General features: G+C 38.6%; 1 protein-coding gene across 5 annotated transcripts in view; it reads left to right on the forward strand.

The window, feature by feature from the left end:
- LOC1275325 (protein O-mannosyl-transferase Tmtc3) overlaps window positions 1-23,648 on the forward strand; it is a 155,527-nt gene that overhangs the window by 72,009 nt on the left and 59,870 nt on the right. For all 5 annotated transcript variants that reach the window (XR_009766608.1, XM_061663098.1, XM_061663099.1 and 2 more), the window contains one exon: window positions 12,067-12,166. Coding sequence is in view for 4 of the 5 variants with exons in the window: in XM_061663098.1 (XP_061519082.1) it covers window positions 12,067-12,166 (100 nt within the window). In the remaining variant the exon portion in view is untranslated. The remainder of the gene's footprint in view (window positions 1-12,066; window positions 12,167-23,648) is intronic.

Consider the following 23,648-nt stretch of genomic DNA (forward strand, 5'->3'; position numbering starts at 1 on the left):
TTGGGCCATGATTTTTCTTTAACTTGCTTGCTTTAAATAAAGAAATTGATGCTCCTGTATCAACTAGTAATATTGATGTTTCATTATTTGCAATGCTCAATCTAATCTTTATATAATCAACTCCATTTAGCTCTAATGTGTAAATTGATCTAGGGTTTGAGTTGACTCCTGTTGGTCTAAAAAATTGTTTTCCTCCACTTCCTGTATCTGGGCTGTAGTATGGTATATGTTTCGTTGTTGTTGCCCTGTTTCTCCATTTGTTATTGCCCTTAGGTTTTTGTTTGGTCTGTTCTGATTACCATTGAAGTTGGAGTTGTATCTTTCATTATTGTATCCCTGAATAAATCTGTTGTTATAGCGAATATTATTTCGCTGATTGTTGTTGTAGTTGCTATTGTTATTATTTCGATTATTGAAGCTATTATTATTTCTGTTATTATAGTAGTTTCTGTAGGGTTGGTTTGGATTTGGACCATAGTTGTTTTGATTGTTCCTATTCTGATATCCTCGATTATTATTTCTATTGTTAATTGAACCTTGATAAGCCAATATGTGTGCTTTATCCTGCCTAGATTCACATTCGTTCACTATTTTAGTCGCTTCGTTTATTGTAGCGAATTTTCCTATAATAAGAGCTGTTTTTGCTTCTCTATTTGATACCTTTTCGATTAATGAGTCTATACCCTCTTTTACTGCCAATTCACTTGCCACATCTGTTGGTATTTTCTTTTGTAAATAAAGTACTTTCAATTTCTCTGTGAGCTCTTCTATTTCGTTACATAAGGACTTGGTATCCTTTGTTTTTAATGCCTTCATGTTAGCAATGATCTTGCTTGGCTCTATTTTCTCCTCACATCGCGATTTGATATCTTCCGCCACTTCTTCTACCGTGGTTAAATTTGGTTTTATTCCTGTTTCGGCCTTTCCTGATAATCTTGTGTATATGAATTCAACTAATGTTTCCTCCTGATCTGCCGGGAACATTTTTTTTGCAAAATGTATTGCTCTAAGAAAGGATTTAACTTGATCCGCTGAACCATTAAATAATGGTACTATTGCCGAAGCATCCTTAAGATTGAACGGGGCCATTTTTGATTTTTTATGCAGCTTTAGTAAGACAAATATGATCTGAGCTAAGAGTTTAAATGATAATCTACTGGTTGTTAACAGTGTTACATTGATATTTTTATCCTCTGAGCTATTTGTAGAAAAATCAGATGACTTGTTACATGAATCGTCGTTAGTTTTTGATGTGCTCATAGCAATGATATTTTGTATTAATGCATTAGAAATTTTGCTAAATTCTAATAGTTTGTTAAAAGTATATTTGTATCTATTTTTTTCGATGTCATTTTGAATTTCTTTGAATGTTTCTTCAGCTTTAATTCTTAGTTGTGTTCTTGTACAAGTTCTTTGATTAGGATCCTGTATTTTTTTAAATATATATTTCAAAATTTCGATTTTATCGCTTATAGTAATCATTCCTTTTTCATATTGTTTTCAATTACTTCCTATTTCCTATTTCCTAGCTTTAAAAACCCATTTGACCATATTTTAAAGTTACAGTACCTTAATCGAATATGCGACGTGCATTTTGTTACTGCTGATTCTACGCTGTATTTATACCGGTGCTTGCAGTTTAATCGGTGCTTGGTGTGAATTTCCACGATGTCATCAGTTGTTGCTCGATGTCTTGTCGTCTCAACCCCGACTCGTTCATTCTCGTCTGCCAATCCAGATTGGGCAGTGGGCTCGCCTTGTCTTTTCGTCTTCCACGTTGGGAACGGTTGTTCCATTCAATCACGCTGATCACAACTTGTTTTGCACTGCACTTTATTATTCCATATCACTTGCTCCAAGAATCGTATAGATTGCTACACTGTACTGTGCTGAACTGGGGTTGTTGTTAAAAGTTAGCATTTTTTTTTTCTATAGTTTCCCATTTCAAGGTTACTCTACTAGGTAAACCGATCGCATAAGCGTTAATACGTTTTTACACATTTAGGTAGGTTCTCACAACACTGTGTACGGTTAATGTTTGTTCGTCAATTAAACATTCATTTCGCACTTACACTGCACTAAATGTTTTTATTTTTCATTCTGCACTGTACGAAACTTGCTTGTAGCTGTTCTTTCATCGTTATTGCTTTTGTTTACATATGGGTTACTTGCGCCAGCTGCGTTGATGAATGTTCCGTAAAAAAAATTGCACATTTGACACTTTTTTTTCACTTTCCGCCGAATGCCGGTTATGGTCACAATACTTTTGGTTCGTCACACGACACTTAAGCTTTACGTTACCGTTGTACGTATCACATTTTACTTGAAATAATTTTGCTTACACTTCTGCCTGTCGATTGCAGATTAAGGTCACGGTCGCCATGTAATGCGATGATCGTACAACTGTACTTCGAGTACCGTCGCGGTAGGTCAGTTTTTACTGACATGAGCCGAGGTGGATTAAAACTTCGTTCGAGCGGACTTTTCGACACTTGATCGTCCAGGCGATCATAGAAACCTTTAGGAGGTTTCCCTTACTGGAAACGTTGGAGTTTAGAGGCCTTACCTTGGGCAGGGGGACATATCTAAACTCTTTAAATGAGAACTCGATAGATGTAGGATGGGCATAGTCCTATCCTGACAGTCCGAACGAATCTGACCTGCCATGATCGGAGTTGGTTTTATTTATACTCAAAAGAAGTTAAGGGTTTCTCACATTTGGTTCCGGGTTGTATGTTGAAAAGTTATTGTTTTCACTCAGCTAGTTACGTTTGTCTTTTGTTGACAAGAACGATGGTTCTTGTCACTAAGTTCCTGTTTTGGGTTATAATGCATAAACTGTTCCTGCTTATGTTGTACGTTTCGGTTGGTTCTGTTAAGTGTGTCACAATTGTTTATGTTGTACGTTTCGGTTGGTTCTGTTAAGTGTGTCACAATTGTTTTTATATGAACGGTGTGGCCTGAGCTCTTCCGGGTGTGTATGGTATGATCTGATTTACTGAGTGTGTTATAATGAATGTGTTACAATGGTGTGATTTGGCTTTCCAATGTGTCTATAGCTGATAGTGTGTATTATAATTAGTTCTGTATAGCAGATATGCTACAGAGGATTTTTTAAGGATTTACCGAAAGAGCTAAATGATACAATAATGTCCGTAGAGTTTCACGTGAATAGCCAAATTGTTAAACAAAGAGCAAAAAGATCTTCATTTTCGGTTTTTTAATGCTCATTCTCTGGAGTTAAATCCTCGAAATCATTTGCACCAGGCTAAATTAACTCGTAAATCATACATCAAATTAACATATTCATATTGTCTAAATAGTTTTTTTTGATCAACATATCTTCACGAACTTCATTCTTAAAACAAGAAAAACAACAAGAAAATCTTAAATCAATACTACATATGAAACGGCTTAAAAAGATTTACTCAACTGCTTTTTATAAGTGTCTACGTGTTCTCAAATACCCATAGAAGTAGATTCTTAATTTAAAAAAAATATAGTAAGTTCGTGGTATTTTTCATATTAAGGAAAAAAAAAACATCATCTCTGCCGTGAGCTGGTTTGTTGAATTTTCGAAGCAAGGATTTTTCTGTTAATTTGAAGTCTTCTGGTTGTGTTGATTACTCCAATTCAACCGGATATTAATTAAACCAAAACCAATACCGGTTTATATTATCCAACCCCAGTTTTCGGGACCACCGCGTGCACAAACATGCGCTTTAACCCCATTCTCCGTGTTGGAAATTGAATTGGAATATTTTGATTTGGGATAACAATCTACTTCCACCCTTACCCGTGCCTGCCATGTTTTCGCACCTTACGCTCACAAATTCAATCTTCCGACTCCTTGTCTCGTCGTCATTACTTCCACATATACCTTCACCACGAAGAGCCTCTTGCACACGAAGACGAAACAATTATGCCAGAACCAGCCTATAACCTGGGAACATTTCGTTATCAATGCCCCACCAACACTTCACCCTCCCTTACAAATGGCAATATCGATCGGTTGTGATCTCACATTTAAGGGCCGCGCCGCCCTTGCCTGCCGCAAATCAAATTCGCCAAACGTCCGCTAACCTCCACAGGTCGAAAGGTTAAACAATAAACCGGCAAGCACACGCACACTTGACCAACTGAAATTGGCTGAAAATGCACCGATTGTCGTGTTATTATCTTACTGCACTTAATTAGCTGCAGTATCCACCACCGTTTATATGGGGATGTTTCACCAGTCCTTGTGCATGCGCGCTGTGGAACGACATCCAAGGTATATTGGCACAAATTGGCTTCCCGAGCCCCCAAATGTGGCACGTCGGCTCTCGTAACTTGCCAATTAAATTTTAACTCGATTGCCTGCGCTCCGGACGAACACAGTCGATTGAGGGCATATACAGAAGCGGTACAGCGACTCCGACCTACCGTTCTGTATCGCTCTCTTTCTCTCCTTTAGATCTGTGTTTGCTTTCTTCGGTGCAATGGTTCGTATTAAATGTTTGTCTCTAAATCGAAGTGCACAAAACTCATTCACGGGGATAAAAACAATCAAATCAAAATCCGCAACCACCACTCCAGTTACTTGTTTCAGAGGCATGGCACACGGGACTAGAATAATGCGACAAAGACAGCAATACCGATGGTGGGAGCAGGTTAGAAGGCGAGAAAATGGAAAACGGTCAAATACCGAGAAGGTATTATGGCAATAATTGAATTTGAAATTGAACAAACCACGGACCCACAGTGGATGAGCTGGCCGCAAATGTCGTTCCATGGCCAGCTCGAGGTGGTTTTGGTCCCGCGAGCATGTGTGACATCTTCTTGCGGGGTGGGGTTAAATTGTGCACGAATACCCCCGGACTTTACTCAATCTATTCTCAGTCGCAAATCGCAAATCCGTGAATGAGAAGCAATAAGACGTACGTGAATGGTGGTCTAGATATCCATGTATGAGCGTGTGTGTTTGTTTGTGTGCGTGCATGAATCTAAGAGTGAGCGGAATCGAAAAACTGAAAGCTGATCCATGTTCAGCAACCACACTCCCGGCTTGGGGAAAGAAAACTGATTCCAATTTCGGATAAATCTTTTCCTGGCCCGGCGATAGTATAAAACCCATGATGCAGGGATGAGTGTACGGATGAGGCTAGGTAGAATCTCACCAACCACAGTGTGCTTTAAGCTTCACGTTGCTCCTATGAATAGAAACCTCGCCTGTTTGAAGATCTGCTTGGCTCGCGCTTGGTTTTAAACGAGTGTGGAAGAAAAGGTGTTGATTGAGTTTTTAATTGCTTGTAGAGCGCACCGTTACCACGACTGGCTCGAAAAGAAAGGGCAGCTTAAAAAGCTGGCTAGATTGCGGAAGGCATTAGCTGCGGTGGAGGTCTATTCATTCAGATGCGGATTTTGTGGTAGATTAAGTGGTGGTTTTAATACGGCAGGAACGTCTATCCCTAGCCAATCGGGTGGTAGAATGAATTTTTTGCTCGGATCCCTCCACCCTCTTTTTTCTGTGTGTTCTGATTTCTAACCTGTAGACAATTGATCAAGCTTCACACTTATTGATTTTTTTAAGATTCTTTAAATAAAAGTTTATATATTTTAATTCAAAATAATCTTTTTTTATATTTGAAATAAAGGAATGTCCTTAAAATTCAAGATATTCACATTGATAAGAAAATCAATTCCTCTGATCGAGTCTTATATGCTTGACTCTTATTGGATCAACTAGTATTATCTCGTCAATTTCTGGTTCGCCTTCCGATTGATGAAGAAAAAGATTGTTTCACTCAAACATTACCCATTGTGTGATACATCAGCAGTTTTCATCCTCGTGGAAACAGAGAGGGAGCGTTTCTCTTGGCATCTTCTAGTATTTTGCTGTAGCTAACCGAATAGCAAACAACTTTTCCAGAGATGCAAGGAGTGTTTCTCCCCAAATAACCCACCACCATGTGGTACCAAAGCAACAAGGAAAAACATAATGCTCGCTTCTGCCCTCACCAAACTCTCGGCGATGGGATGCGATTGTGGGCACAAGTCGGGTTTTCATTCTCCAACCGCTCTTAGCGCACCGGGCGGTCCGTTGCTGATGGTTTGCCGTTTTGAAATAATAGCAACGTAAATAGGTAATAAATCTTGATTAATGATATTGGATTATGTTCACCGAGCGCCACCCAAACTTGAACCATCAGACGGGGCTGGCCGCTGATGGGCAGCTATTTCGGATTGCACCGCCGCTAACGCTAGCAGCAGTGCCGTAGAAGTCAACAGCCAAACGGCGTTTGGACAGTGAGATAGTCTGGGACCGCGAACCGAATGGCGTTTGGAAAAAGGGAAAATAAAAAAAAGTATTGCCAGTCAAGAATGTCCTTTAATCCAGTTTACCCTGACTTTCCTGTACCGAGGGGTTTCAACCACCCGGGGTGGTTCAACTTTTGGAAGAGTGGGCTGCGTTGGCCAACTAGAATCAACCCGGTCTACTGCTTGGTGGGGTAGCTCTGACAGATTAGAACAGATTAATGGGCGGTGGGGCTACATGGGCGCGCTTTAAACAGCGCAGTGAAACGTTCGCATCGTGGGACAACAATGAGCTTTTGGCATATGATGTAGGTTGGTTGGAGCATAGTTTTTTTTTATTTTTTAGGTCATAGCGCTACATGCTAAGCGTCAGAGTTTGATATTTTATCGGTTTCCTTTATTCAAAAGAAAACAAGATAGGAAGTTGAATCACATTGCTTTTACAATGCCACACACTTCATCTGCAACTGCTTGCTGTACTATATATGTTAGACAAAACTAATCAAACTTATTTAAAAAAAACAAGAAACAACCAAAATTCGATTCATTATTTATTTCAGTACAGCACAGGGTATTAAATGGTTGGTTATTGATTATAAGTCGGCCATATTAAAAGTTATCCCCATGGAAACTTAATTTTAATTTGTAGTTTATTTTTGAATATTCAGATTAATGTTTTTTATGTCTTTCAGTCAGGGTAACTAGACAGAGAGAGTTTCCTTGTTTCCAAACAAAAAGTGAAGTTTTCTTTTTTTTTCGCCGCATTTAAAGTTTAATGTTATTGTATGCATTTAATCTACATTTATATCAATAGATATGTATTGTATTCTCATGTTTTATCATTAAAACGGTCTAAAAAATTGTAATTCTAGCATGCCAAGATGTCAAAAGAGTAGACAGAGATTAAAGCATAAAAATAAGCATGATTTTTAGTTCCATTATCGGTAGTTTTTTAACTGTTCATTAAAAAAAGAACACGTATGTAACCATTTTATTGCAAAAGCCTCAAACTTTCATGGTCTTTTACAAAACAATCCTATTCAGAAGATTTAAATTGGCGTATTGGAGTCCTTATTATTACTATTACAAACATTATTACAAAACATTAACAATTTTCGATTAAGAGGGTTAATTAAGTGGCAACGATCGTTCTTTAACCATTTGATTACGTTTTTTTTTCTTTTTTGCCTTGTCCTAAATGAACGGCCTTCAGGTTCAGTGGTGTAATACATTATACACCTGCTTTTAAAAAATCCACAATAAATTACATAAAAAGTCATTTTTAGCTAGCTGAGTAATCGTTTTCTTTTGAAATGTACTCCCAAAACATTGCACCTAAAAATCTTCCGAAAAAATATGCTTGAATAACTATTGAAAAGCTATTCAAACATTGGTTATCGTATACAATTAGCTAACTTATCGATTGTCAAACGTATAAGTTTCATTATTCTCAATATGTATGCTATTTCCAATATAGTCGACACTTTCCCAACTTTGACGTCCTTGAACTCTGCATGCGTAGAAACTCATCTATCGATCCAATAACGAAGCCATGGTTTCTCGCAATTTTCTCGTGCAACGTTCCTGATGGTCCCATGAATCAACCGCTAACGATCGCTTCCGCCAGGAGGATTCAATGCAATGTCGTTGTCTATGCCATCCTTTGGTGCAAAATAATCACACAGTTGCGCCGAAAGCGCAGGACCATCGAAGTGCAATTCTCCATCACCACCGAGTATGTCATCCACTCGAGCCGTCAGCGAACGTGCAAATCGTGGTGTTCCGCAAGTCTGCTTGCAAGTGGTACGATGAATTGTATGCGTGTGATCTACCCAACGGGCTTTCTCGCGTAGCGCTCGAACTATTGGCCAGTGCAAAAAAGATCCTTCCTAGCACGGGCACCCAGATAGCCTGCGGCCGGTGGCACAATGCTTCGGATGTGGGACGAATTAGATTTTTCATTCCCTGCTTCCGAATGTGTTGGTTTGCAGGTTTTAATTTCTTTCCCTCACCCTGTCACACACTGTTGGGATGTCCTATATATTGACGGCCGTACTGAACGTACGACCACGCCCGCACTAATCACACCATGAATTATGCTTGCCGGAACGCAGATCTGTCGTAACTGATGGTGTGGAAGCAATGCCGCCCGGAGATGAATGTCCCTATACAACTTGTTAAAAGGAAGAGAAAAGGGACAAACGGTTACAATTTATCGCTCGCGAGTATTCATTTGTCAGTGCGATCACGAGGCTCAGAATAGGTACCCTTCCACGGCACGATTATTTGATGGAGAGTCTTTACTTTTCCATTCTTTTGTGCTGTTTCAAACGTAAATTTTTGTTAATATACATATTCGCATAATTACATGTTTTTATCTTTTTGGAAATCACTTACACCTTTTAAACGTATGTTCTCCCATTCAAACAAGAATTTTCAAATAGGACGTACCGTGGAAACTAGGCTAGTGGATGCGACTCCAACGTTTTTATAATCGAAATACCTCCTGAACGTCTACAGAACAGATGCTAAGTTCCTGCAAACAAAATCAATGAAGTGGTTTCTTTTCAGTTTACTCGAAATTGTAAGAAATTAAAAAAAAAAGTTTTAGCAAAACATCTAAATAATTGAACGTGGATTTGATTGGACCAATCACTCTATCAACTTAAATCCTCTAGAAATGAGCTATCCCTACCGTAAGCAGCAATGAACATAATTGTTCTGTAATAATTACGATATGAGTATTATTGTAAATGAAAATCAGTGTTAGTGTCCTTTCCATTTTCTTTAACAATTTACTTTTCTTTAAATTCACTAACTACTACACGACAATCGCTCATTTAAAAAAAATGCATTTAACGAAACCCTGTTCAAAGTTTATCTCATCTTTTGCCATGACCGACATACAAAGGATTTGTTAACCGTACTAAGTATATATCCCTTGAAACGTACTTCCCCTTGATGCAGCTTGATATGTACCACCAATCTTTGTAAACTCAAATGAACCAGTTTCACACGTCGCCAAAGGAAATTTCGTTTTCCATGTGCTTTAACCGCCCTGCCAACGCCACCGTAAGCGGATAATACCATCTTAATTGCATCTTGCAGACTGCATTGAATGTATTCCCTGGGGATGTTGAATCTTGCGGGTAACGTTGTTTTCGGAAGCGGAAGCGCTCCATAAGCGCTCCTTTTGGTAGTCTTGTGAAGAAAATCCGACACAACGTCAACACCGCAATCCCTTTCTGCATAGAACGTATAAAAAGTGCAACCCCGCTCAATCTTCTTTCCTTCCTGTAAAATGCATACGTTCTCATGCATCTCATTCCGTAATAGAAATAACACGCTAACTGGTAATCTGATTATGAAGAGGAGTTTTGTGATGCATAAAAATAGAATCTCTATTGCCAATGAATGAATGAAAGGTTGTGCCAATGAATGAATGCCAATGAATGGAATGAAAGGGCAAAGGAATGAATAAGCGGATAATTGAGAAGCCGATAATGTAATGTATGCTTTCGAGAAGGCTTAGTGTTTTAATAGCTTTTTATTAAATATACCGAGTTTTGTTTGATGTCTTATCGTTTGTCAATCTGGAAATTGCTCTTTGTTTTTAAGTTATTTTTGCAGAGTTATGTTTTCTTGCCAACATTTGATACAAAAGTGAAAAATAACTTTGAATAATTAAATAACTAGTATTAGTTAATAACACGTAATATGTTACAAAATGCATTGAACCGATCATGCTTGAACTTCTATACAGCTTCAATGTTCTTGCTTTAACCTTTCGAAAGGAAATAAAACTCCCTTCCATTTTATTGTATTTTATTTGCAGAATATGGTTAGCACATATAAACATAAAAAAGAAATTGAATTACAAATCATACCGCGTATTATACTTCTTCTTCTCATATTGAATGCCGCTGACTGGTGTGGTTTAACACTAGAACCGCCGATGGGACTTTTTTGTCCCATCGCACTCGAAAAAGGTGTGTTATTCCGCTTGTCGCCGTGACAAACCATTGATTTCTGACTTTTATTTATTTTGAACGATCTTTCGAATGCGCTCATAAAAATAATTGTATCCCATATGGCTCTTTAAAAAAATCATTTTTATCTTAGAACCGCCATATGGGACATTTTTGTCCCATAGGCAAAATACGTAGTGGTGGCTGGTATATCTGCTGTCAACGAGTGACGGATGTGCTTCTGCAAATTTGGCAGCACTGGGTAGAAAGTATGCGTAGACAGTACTCTGTGAAAAATGCTAGTAGAAGACGGCCTGTTCATTATTTTTTTTTTTTTTAATATTCTGGATTTGGCGAGAATCAATGGATGGGTTTTGTGCAAAGAACTTACAACAGAAAAGATATCTAGATGTGATTTTCTTTCCCAGCTAGGCAAAGAACTTTCATGTTTCATGTGAGCCAGGTTCTGATGAAACAAAGATGTGTTTTAGATAATTGAAATAATTAATCTAGGTGTTCCTTTTGTTTTCGAAAAAAAGTCTTGTCCTCTTCTTTTGACCATTTAGAGCTGTGTTGACATCGAATTTTGTAATATTTCTAAAGCGAGTCATAGACGTTTGCCTATACCCAAAAAACTTTGAACATTAGACTTGTTTCATTATCATAAAAACCCAACTTATCAGTTGATTGTTTAAATAATTTATAGCTATAAGCCTAGATTTACTGTATTTCAACCCTGTAAGCAATAATCTATTCATATAAAAATCTCGTGTCACGGTGTTTGTTGCGAGCAACCTCCGAAACGGCTGGATCATTTTCAACGAAACTTTGCACACACCTTATGGTGGTATGAGAATAGGTTTTAAGAGTTAAAAATGGTTTAGATGTTACACTAAACTTAATTTAATAATGATTTTCTAACTCCCATACAAAGAGTAGGATTGTTGTTGTGTTGTATACGGCACTTTGACACTTAGTGTGAGGTGCCTGGCGGTTTACACTCGATGATCGGATCCTGAGGGGATACGGGCACGATACAACTATCCCAAGTAACAAATCAATAATGGAATATTTTTATTTTATTTTTTTTTTTTTTTTGAATAACTAAGTTTGTCGGGCCAGCTAGTTATCTATAATATAATTATCATAAGGAGTGTATCACTAGAAGCTCTATAATGTTATATTATTCTACAGAAAACTGGCTTTGATATCTTTGCTATGCGGTTCATATGATCACACTTCGATTTTTTCATTGATTGAGTTGCTAATAAAGCTGCATTATACCTAATTATAATGTTTAGCAATTAACTATCCACAAGAAACCCTTAGGAAATAATAAACATGTCTAAATATTTACAAATAACTAATGGGACAAAATTATCCCATCTGGCGGTTCTAGTGAGGTTGAAAAGACCGACGGTTCTAGTGTTAAATACGCCAACGTACCCTAGAGTATTGTCAAAACTCCATTCCTCATAATCCATTGGTCAGACCAATCTAGCTTAGTAACCAGCAAGCCTCGATTACATTAATTAGCTCATTTCTCTTCCCGTCGGTAGAGGTCTAACATTGATTTTTCTTACCTACAATTTCACAACGTACACCCATTTCATTCCGACCGAAGCACCGATGCGGGGCAACGCAAGGTGGCATAATTCTCACCTAGCTCCCCAAAAGCTCTGTGTATCGTTCCTCTCTCGCATTGGAGTACAAATAATATTCCTACCATTATTATGCCATGTCCTGGTACCATACTCACTTTTTTTTCTTCTTCCTTTTTTTATTTTGTATCTCGTTCCAGGTGACCGGTGTCGTCGGACGGGCGGAAACACTCTCGTCGGTGTTTTTCCTGGCAGCGTTCATTTTCTACACGAAGGCTACCAGGCGGAAAAAATCCACAGGTACGTATCGCATCGTAGCTTGTCGCGGTGGGACCAACGTTCAGCGCGTGGTGAAAGGGTGTAATGTTGCGCAAACAAGTGTAATCACCTTCGAGGGCAGCAAGGGTGATAGAAATGAGAGTAGAAATGGTAGTAAAAAAAATGGGACCGACCGAACGTGCGGATTTCACAACTCGGCGTAGTGTCGAGCAGGTGACGATTACTCTAGCACTGCGAAACTGATGAATAACTGTTGCTTTGTGAGCGGTTGAAAAAAGTACTTCCTGTATAAGCTAACAGAGTTGGGCGGAAGTAACAAAGCAACACTGGTGAGGCAAACATGTCTGACCGCAGCAGGAACAGAAACCAACGATATGGAACAGTATAAAACCTTCGTGAAAAAAATATCGAAACATTACAGCACTATTTAATCTTTTGTGCAAGTCTGATTTTTCAACTATGTACATCAGTTGTTTATTTCTGGGTATAGCTGGATAAATGCTATTTCATTAAGTTCTAAAATCTCATGATTGAAAAACTAGTCGATTTCATTCAAGCGTAAAGTATTTGCAATTCAGCTCTACCAGTAAATACTTTATATACTTTACTGTTTGGATTTGACATATGTGTTTCCCTCTGATGAAAGTTTTCAAAAATAATTCATTTATGGTTTCCGTGCCTATAACCACGGAGCTTCAATTAAATCCTTTATTGATCAGGTTGGTTTAAAGATATGTAAAAAAAATAACGGATAATCTAATAAACGATGTTCAGAAATAAGCCCCTGATTAGTACATATGGAAAATCTTTAGCAAATACAGCCAGAATCCGCTCGCTATGTTTCCAATTAGGGAATTCAACATGCAGCGAGCCGAAATTAAATCACCGATAGCCGGCTTTTTTTCTGCTGACTTGCAACCATATCTGTCATAATAGTGCACTTGATGCACTCAGTACCCTAATGCAATTCAACTCGTACCGTGGCACCCTACCAGGCATGGCACTGGGCAACATGCTTGTGTCAAGGATCCACTCAAAATGGCACCTAATATGTGAAATCAATCAATTTAGAACGTTCCCATGCTGCTACTGTTGCTGCAGCTGCTGCTACTGCTGCACCATATCATAGTTGTGATCCAATTTCAATTCCACCCTTATCCTTTACCGCGCACCAGAACTACCACCACCCGGTACGTTTCACTCGCTGTGCACAGCTGAGCCCAATGCTTGGCGTTGCACATTATGCAACTGTCCGCTCACCACCGTTTCGAGCAATTTGCTGATTTTACAAGAGCACATGCACACAGCACAAAATGTGATTAATTATTGAAAATCCGCTCCCTAATGATTTGCTATTCATTGGCGAAAATTCCTGGAGCGCTTGAAATAGTGGTGGCCTCCGGTTGTGTCCGGGTGTGTGTGTGTGTGTGTACGGTGTTTGGTTGCAGTGCTTAGATTGCACCTGTTTGACTTTTGATAGTTAGCGTTTGTGTACAGTGAAAAGAAAAAAAGACAGCTGAAGCATCATCCGACTTTATCTAGCGTTTACGCCATTTATGCGACGAGGATACCCATTCATCTATTTTGACTTTAATCACAGCTTCCTTTATCTAGCATTGCTAGGTTAGGTCTTTCAATATGCTGTATACCATTATATAGTAATATAATTCATTATGGAATATCAAATAAATATGCTTGCTACAGTTTATTTCCTTTAAAAATAAATGATTTAATGAAACAGAGCAAATAAGACTTTTGTAAAAGCATTAAATGTTAGAGATTGTTTTTAAGGAAAATAGTATATTCAATCGTTTTTTTTTTAGCCACAAAATTTCAAAAAAAAAACATAATTTAATCATATGATATTATTTTTGCTTTACTCTGAAGCCATTTAATATCCATCGTCACATGCACTTAAGCTTTTGTTTTTCACGTTGACGTTAGCTTTTACATTAAGCAAAAGGCTCCTCAACACAAAAAGAACATAAATTGTTGCAGGGCTTACATTGAGATTAAAATGTAAACCTGTTCATCAATCGCGCTTGCGTGTACTCCCGTGGGGTTGCAGGAAAATTAAGGAAAATTTAACCGTCCGTCTCTCAACGGTGACTTGGCCTGCCATTACGCAAACCTTTTTTTACCATTTTGTTAAAAATGACCACCATTTGCAATGTAGAGAGGACAGTCAAAACCCCTTTTGGAAAATGTGTCCCAAAACCATCCACACCTACCACCATTTACTTCCAGCATCCCACACGAGATTTCTCGTTCATCCAATCCCTTCGGCGCCACACAATGGATTCGATTTATTTTCGAAATTGCGACGCGAAAAACTAACTACCTTACTTGCAAGTACCGTTACGGTAGAAAGAAAAAAAATACGCCGTGCTCTTTTCGGCTTCGCGGTACGTGGGAAAATGTTAAAATTCCTTTCACACCAATGAAATTACAACATTTATCAAGTAAATTACTTGACGGGTTTTTTTTTTCTTCGGAAAACGTAACAGAGGTTCGAATAGCTGATGGTTTGGGCTTTGTGGCATCGTCACGAAATTGGGATCAGTTGCAGCAGCGTTTACCGCAGTCCTTGTGAGATGTGCCAGCGCGTTTTGGAAGCGTGGAATGAACGGTAAAGCATTGGGGGAGTGGAGCGGAGGTAGCATGACTCCCACAAGAAAAGAATCTGGCTCTGTTTGGCACCGGCTGCAATAATCGGTTGGAAGCCGACAAAGTTTTGCACCGAAATTGAAAGAGCATTTGGCACGTTTTTTGAGTGAAAGGTTGCTAGGTGTTTGCGTTTCAGTGCCAGCAGTGTAGTAGTTTTGGGAAAAATGCATCCCCACTGACACCCCCCAACCTTTTCCAACAATTGTGAAAAGTTTTGCGTTTAGGAACAATGTAGCGCGCTACTTTGGTTCAGTTAGTGGTGCACAGAACCTGGCGCGCACTGTACGGAAAATAAATCATGGTAGCAATGGTCCAGGCGGTATGGGAACGGGTTGAATTTATGTGGGAATAATTTACAAACTTCAGCTTCAACGGGCTCCAGTAAGCGTCAATGGGGAATTTTTAACGAAAGGTGTTGGTAATAGCTGAAATTTTATTTCATTTGCTTTAGTTTTCTTGCCGTCTTTAAACGTATTTGTTACAATTTATTTCTATAACGAGGCAGCTTGGTACCCACTTCACAGTCATTTGACAAAACACAAGTTTCAAAAATCTTCTTAAGTACCGAAAAGACACTAAAATATGAACATAAAAAAATATATTTTAAATTTCAGTCACGTTTTACTTGCTTTAGCGCCATAAATAATTCCATCTGATATTCTCAACGAATTGCATTTGCCAATACCCTCGTGTAAAGTGAATGTCAACTTTTACTGCTGTCGTCAGCAAGATCTCGACAACACATCCGGCACTCCGGCAGTGTATGCGGCAATGCGCATTGCACATACTCGAAGCGAAGCGACTCAAAGCGACAAGCAACTTGGAATATTTGCACAAAAATTAACCTTCTGTGTGCTAATCGCCATCACCCTCAAAGTGTATTCGGGTTGCAGACGTTTTTTACCCATATGGTATCCGTTCATGAAACGCTTCGCTAACGAATGCTGACTTGTATGTTCCTTCTTCTCATCGACAACACTCAGGACTATTCCACATAAAAACGAACCAAACATTTTCGTATGCAAACCATTCACGATACAAATTGAAGTGAAGTGAACACATAAAAACTTTTAAAAAATGGTACGGACTGTTCCAATGGCCATGTATGTGTCATTTGCACCACGATACCGAGAATGGAGATTGAAATATGCGTACTTCATAGTACATCGAGATTTGGCGCCATTTTGATCGCATTTAATGTTTGTATGCAAATAGAATTGCAACGTCGTAAAAAACCTGAATCCACTGGCTTTCTTGCACACTCGGAAATAATTTGATTGAATTCCAAGGAAACACATGCCAATGCAAAGCATTATCGTGTAAAACCACGTGGTGGTAAATTTGAATGAATTTCAGTAAAAATAAAATACGTGCTTGGCTGGAAGGGTTCCCGGAAATTTGACAGGAAAATTGCTTTCTCCAACAACAAAAAAGCAGCGCAGTCGAAAGCAGCACCCAACGAACAAAAAAGATGCGTTTTGAATTAACCATACCGGGGGGGTTTCTGTTATCCGGTGGAATAAACTTTCAATTTTACTACTCACTGCTGGGACCATCTTGCAACAAGAGTGCTAGAAGAAAGCTTTAAGCAAAGTGAGTAGAAAGAAAGAATCACTTTGCAAAATGCACCCGCAAAACGCTGCAAACGTTGACTTTGGTTCCGGCTGCTACCGTGACTGCATCCGGTTGCATCATTAAGAACTGCAGCACCAATGCATAGCTGCACTGTTCCTGTTTCCTGTTGAGGCAGGGTTGAATTTTTCTCCCTATTTTTCCTGCTCTAATTTTGTTTACTTCGCCTCTTCATTTCGTGCAACGATCGAACCATGCTCTGCCGTGTCGGGAACTTTTCGCAAGCAAAGAAAGCTCTCTCATTACAAACGACGTCGATGCTGCAGCACCGAGGTGTTGGCCCGCGATGGTGTTAGTGGGTAAAACATTAAAGCTTGAACTGATTGTTGGCGGATTCCGGTGCAACTGCGCTGTTGCCTGCCCTACGATGAGAGAAAGTAGCACGATTGCTTCACGCGCTTGCAATCTTCAAATCCAGGACAGCAAGGAAACACTCTTCAACGCGGAGAACTTGGTCGTTGTTGCTAACGTCGAGAAGACTCCTCCCCCATGAAAAAGCATTCCATCAGCAGTTGTTACTGGAGTCGGACAGAATTGTGGATTGTGCAGCAGGGAAAAAAAAACAAAAACACGCCAATACACACTGTAGCGGATCGGAGGACTGAGTTTCTCGTAGCATACGCGTTACTCCTGCCAACGTTTTGGCACGCTTGTTTTTCTTCACGTTTTTGGCGTTCACCCTTCGGCAAGTAGCTGTGGTGAGCTTCTTTGGAGTGTAGGGAAGCGTCCGAGGGCGTGATTTATTTACGACAAGCTTTTGGAAAAGTAAATTCTTGCAGCACAACATACAACTTCGGGAACACTGCGATTTGCCTGCTAGCTGGAAAGTGTCGACGATGCTTATAGATGAGTAATTGAATATTCTTTTTTTTTGTTTAAAGCAGCTAGGGAATATTCATTGATTTTTGGTGCATGTTCATATTAAAAGTGCATAGATGTTCAATTTGTGAAATTCAATCTGAAGTTTATATGTAAATGACATGGAATGTGTGTCAGCCAACTCAAGATGCAGCTGATTCTAGAAACTTACCTTTGTATGTTTGCCAGCTTGCAACTCAACTTCAGAAAATATAACTATGGGGCCCTTCACGATTCTATTCAGTTTTTTATATGCAGTTTGACAGTTGGAGGCTGAAATCATGTAAAAATTCCATACAAAACCGAACACATAACTAGCCTGCAATTTTCAGTCTAGATTATTCTAGCCTCAAAGTTAAAATTAGATTCCTTAGTACCTGTTCGAAAAAATGGCAAAACAAGGTGGTATTTTCATTTATCCCAAGGTGCATTAAAGAGATCAGGTGATGACATCTAGAATCAAAGTATATGTAGTCCAGGTGGTCTCACAGCATGTTTTTATAAACAAACTAGCTGGCCCGGAAAACTTAGTTAATCTCAAAAAAAATAATAATAAAAAAAAAATCATTGCTTTCCTATTTGCGATAATTGTACCTTGCCCGTATCCTAACAGTATTCGATCGTCGAGTGTAAACCGAGAGGTATCTTACACCAAGTGTCAAAGTACTGTATACAACAACAACATTCCTGCTGTTTGTATGGAAGTTAGAAAATTGCAATTAAATTTAGTTTAGTGTAACATCTGAACATTCTGTAAGTCCTAAAACCTATTCTCATATCACAATAAGGTGTGTGCAAAGTTTCGTTGAAAATGATCCAGCCGTTTCGGAGGTTGCTCGCAACAAACACCGTGACACGAGATTTTTATATATATAGATTTGAACATCATTTTTTGACAAGACGGGTGAAAACTTTTGCTCGAACAGGCTTTCTAGTAACTCGACGACTACACAAAATACGCTGAAAATCTTCATTCACAAGCAGAAGTGATAAACATCAACATTCAATACGTACACCTTAGGATATGCCCACCTGTTTAGTATACCCTGTTGTTTATCAACAGTGGTTCTAGTTTGACAGCTGCGTTGTGGTGAAGTGAGAGAGAAGGACAGGTAGCACAGGCGAAGTAAACACGGGCGAAATAAGAGAGTAACCGTAGCAATAGACGATGCGCAATCTCAGATTGCGCATATATTTATCTGTCAAACGGGTCGGTTTGATATATTTATCTGTCAAAAAAAATTTATATATCTCGGACATATAATCTTGAAAATTTATGCGCAATCTTGGCGCAATCTGAAAATGTATGGAAATGACGTTTATAGCTCAGGGTTGGCTACGCGAAATGACTTATGTTTTGATAAAACGAATATATGCGCAATCTGAGATTGCGCATCGTTTATTAATACGGTAAGAATGGTTCATCCCGAAGGAGCTTCGCGTGCAACGGATGAACCTGCGCAAGTTAAGTGGAATGACCGCAATCGGGTTTGCAAAACGGACACGAAGACGAAAATCGACCTCTTTCTACCATCGCGCCAAGAGAAGCAAGGTCACTGAATTTTTTAATACAGTTGAAGTGAATTAAGAAAACTGAAGTTTCAACTTTTACTACGCGAAAGAAAGAGCTTTGTTGCTGGACGCAACATACCCACTGTGAAATATATTCACTAAATTGCTGGATTGTGATATTAGCTTGTATAAATTTGATGTGAATGAAAATTGAGAAGACTGCTCCTTAATCGCCGGTCTGTTTGCAACTGTGTATTCGTTTGTCCCATAGTTCATTACATAATTCATTACAAAGTTCATTCGTTTAGTTCGAGTTTAGTTCATTTCCTGCAGTCCTAATTAGTCAAGTAGTTTTATCTATATCCTATGGTTTAGATTCTTGTAATTCCTACGTGTTTTCCTATTTGAATTCATATTCGAAATATTAATATTAACCCAAAATCCAACACCCACTTAGATAGCTGCTCGAAAACTGCTAGACGATGCAAACAGCTGACAGGCTGAAATTTCAGCCTGCAATCTTAAAACGGAAAGGGGCCCTATGATGGTATTGTGATAGTGAGCAATTTTTATATTTTTTTATAAGCTTTAGGAACTCTCACTTTTTATTCAGGAGTGATTCAATGCACTTCATTGCATTGTAACATATAATGGAAAAGATAGCTATTTTCAAAATCCGTACCGCTTTGAAGATATTCAAGACTTTATTGTGTCAAAATTAATTGTGAGTATAACTCAAAAGTTTTTAGGAGGTTGTTGCGAATCACAGCAAAATGTATTAAATAAAATAATATATAAATAACAAAAATAGAAAGCAAGCTGTTGAACCATTAAATCAAATCGTTAATGAAAGCCTAATGTATTAGTCACTTCAAAAAAGCGTGCTAACTATGAATGTTATTGTATATGAACTATCTTCACATGATACCGTTTGCGCAAGTGCTCCAACCCACTTGAAAAACATTTTCAAGCTACTGAAGCCATACTTGATGGAGTACAGAAAAGAATACATTGAACAAAAAAAAATCCTTCTTCATAAGATGATAAAAGCCTGCTGCATACTGCATACTACACTCGACGAAAGCCCTGCAAACCTTGCGGCGTACCGAAACGACTACTATCCCTCGATCGGTTGCAGATTGCATTGGTTGCCAATCGTTTACATCGTCGACCCGCATCAGCACGGCACGGCAACACCGGAAAGCATCGGATGACACTGCATCGTCCGGCCTGTCTCTGGTCGCTTTTCTCTGCAGAAAAGCGCACTAAGTGGATGCACTTAAGACCGATGCGAAAACCCATCCGTCCAAACGAAACGTTGTGCCTTGAGTATTGCGTCATCGCATCGACGAGACCGCAAAGGGAAAAAGGGTGAAGTTGTTATTTTTTTCACACTCCCAATGATGGACACCACAGTTAAAAGCAGTCGCTAATGGGTGTCTTTGTCAATACTATCTGCTGATAGGCGCAGTTCCAGCGATTGCGATGGGTGAATCTTTTTAATTGCCTCTTTGTATCGACTACTTTATGCAATGGGAAATGGATAATTTGCGAAGATTCTCTCAGCTTTCATATCTATCCATATTTAATTAAACCCTAACAGTGCTCATCCTGCGCTAGCTACATTTTATGAGTTAAAATGTGTATTAGTCTCTGCAGTACTTTCTCCTCGAATGTTTTCCTCGCGCTATCAAGTTTTTCAACCCTTTTTAAAATCAGGTCACGCAAATGCTTCACAGCAATTTGGTGCTGCTGGTCGCCCAAATACCCCAGAGCACCATCAACACATCGTAATTGTCACATTTGTCTCATAGTTCGGGATGTTTCGTTTGTACTTGTTTGTCCTTTTCTTGGCATCATTGCAGCACATTTTATCCTATCATCGCAGCTGACCCATGGCGACAACGTGGCACTAAAGCGTTTGTCTACCAGTCGTGATCGATGCAGTTTGTGTGTGTGTTTTTTCCCCTCTCAGTCATACTTTCAAGCTTTATCGTAAAACGCTTGCTATGCAGAAGCTAGCTTAACAGTCGAATGGAGCATGTTTTTTATTTCCTTTTTTGACTGACTGATATCTGTTTTTGTTTCGTAGGTTTGATTTTTTTCAACTACCATTGTTATGGTGCGCCGGGGAGGTCATTTTATCCGTCATTGTTACAGTTTTTTGCCATTTCTCGCACGATTCCATTGTATGCCTCTCTTCCTCTCCAATGCATAATGGAAAAGCTTTTTCACCCAAGGCTAAGCGCTCGTCAAGCTGTAACAATGGAAGATGTTCAGCTTCGTTACGTTGAGCTATATCATTCCTTCAAGATCCTTTTTACGTTTGTGACGATCTTCATTGATTTTTAAAGCATCTCAAAAAATAGGTCAAAGTATTTTTAACACAAATTTCCCCATAAAGACCTTTGGCTAAATTTTCCAAATACTTTGTTGTGTAGTTCTTCGACAATTCGTCTGGTATCACTACCTGAAGGAATGAAAATTGCTGATTTTCTGACACCACTCTGTTGAACGGTAGAACAATCTTTCATCATCTCGTCATCGTTTCAACAATCAGCCACTGACAGACGGCACCGGGATTGGAGTAGATCGATTTACAGATATTTCCTTTCCCTTGGTCCTTTATCTTCCAATGGAAGATCCGTACGAAAACTGCTTCGACATCCAGCGCTTTGCCGTAATGGCTGACGATTTTTCTTTTCATGATGGTGAAGTGGAATAAAATTTCTTTTCGTTTATTTATTCCGCTTCCGCCCGGTCCTGCCATTGTAGTCCTTCACATTATAAGCGAATTGCTCTTACGGTATTCGAATTGTAAGAAAACGCATCAATTCGGTGATTTGATGACGTGGAAAAGAATAGCTCGTTATCACCAGTTCGTTTTGTGAACGTTAGCTTCAGTTAAAACAAAATATTACTGTTACAATATACAATGTATTATACAAATTACATTAAAATAAAAGTCCAGACCACGATAAGAAAACAACTTCATACTAATGCGCAAAAATTTTAATCGATATTCTGACTCTTTCTGTATGAAGGAAGTTTAACATCAAAAGACATTTTAAAGACGACCAAAAGCCCATTCCAGTCACACAACGTTTTCATTTTTTACTCCACAATGTTTAGCGAGTAAATGAAGGGAATATTACTATTAATTACATGCAAATGTCGGACGGATCAAATTACTGACCGCTGATTCACCGTCACCGTCATCGTCGCAATTTAACCATTGCTTCATTTTGTAATTAGCAGCATTATAATTGGGTCATTATATTTACCCGTACTTTAATTAGTGTTCATCAAACAGACGCGAATAATCACTCTCATGGAAAAAGGGAGCCGCCATACCGATATGAACGAGAAGAGAGGGAAACAAGGAGTACTTTTTTATTTTACCTTCCTGCTTACGTCCTTTGAGTGGCAGAAAAGGGTTTGTTCTTTGTTCAGGGGCTTAAATTTAGCTTGAGTTCTGCTTTGAAATTGTTTGCACTGGTTTCGTTTTGCAATAAAAAAAAGGTTTTACTGTTCTCACAGTAATTTAAGCTTTTTTATTTATTATCAAATACGTTGGTGTAACGATGTGTGAAAGATGTATGTTTTTATTATGTTTGTACATTTATTATTTTGATGTTTATTTGTACGCTTGATTAAAACCATTCTAAACTCTACTTGTTACATGATCTCGAAAAGCATTCAAATTCATTTATTGTCTTAATCAAAGAATCATTTTGTCAATGTTTACCAATCCATAAAAACCTTTGGGTCATCCCTTAACCCATCCTATTTAATACAACAGGATATTTTTATTCCTTTGGCAAACCATTTGTTTGTTACAGAAATTCTTGCAGCTAGATTCATCTCAGGATTGCCACAAAAGCAGAAACGATAACGAAGCATAGATAAATACGCAAATAAACAATCCTTCGCGATCGTTCTGTACTACTGGCGCAAATAAGAAGGGCCCACGGCATGCTTGTTACTGCAAAACTTAATCCTACCGTGTAGCTACCTGCCCGCTAGCCTATCTATGCTTGCTCTCGAGATGACTTTCGCTTTGAATCGCTTAGATCATATTTACCGGTGTCATGTAACACCGACCTGACGTTGGATTGTTTTACCGAGAGCAAAATAAATGGATCTTTACATACGTAGCGGTGTCGTCAGCGCATTTATCATAAACGGGGCTTAAGTGAGAAAGGAAAGTCGGGTTTTGAATTGAATAATATGTCTACAAAGATCCCAAGCGACAAAACCAACATGCATTCCCGCTCTCTTAGGTTTACTGGTCTGTTGGGTAAAACGAGAAAGCATGTTGATTTTGTAAGTTGGGATGATTGATAAATCAATGCTAATGCCCTGTACTCGTAGCCCTAGCAAAAAGGTAGAAGATTACCTATTGTTTAACTTTTATATCAAATCCAAACAAATTTTAATCTCGTAAACGATATTGGTTGACATAAAACTTCATCTGTAGCTAAGATACAAACAAGTTGAATTAGTGTATGTAGTTTACAAATCACAGACTATTTACAAACATTCACCTTCAGTGCGTATATTTATTCCACATCCAATCCAAACCGAATATCAAATCTAGTTATTGGAGTCGTTACTAATGTTTTATGTATTTTACAGTGTAAACTAGAAGAGCACCATTGCTTGTTATTCCTATTTTGCGGACAGCTTCACGTATGTCATAAGAATCGCAAATGAAACATTATTAAACCACAATTTCCACGTGCAATCACAGTTGATGCTTATATAACACGACAAAATACAAACTCTTCATTGAAATCTGTTTCGTTCCATCGATTCAATAACATTATTGATG

This window comes from Anopheles gambiae, chromosome 3, assembly GCF_943734735.2.
Source record: "Anopheles gambiae chromosome 3, idAnoGambNW_F1_1, whole genome shotgun sequence".
NCBI classification, from domain to species: Eukaryota; Metazoa; Arthropoda; class Insecta; order Diptera; family Culicidae; genus Anopheles; species Anopheles gambiae.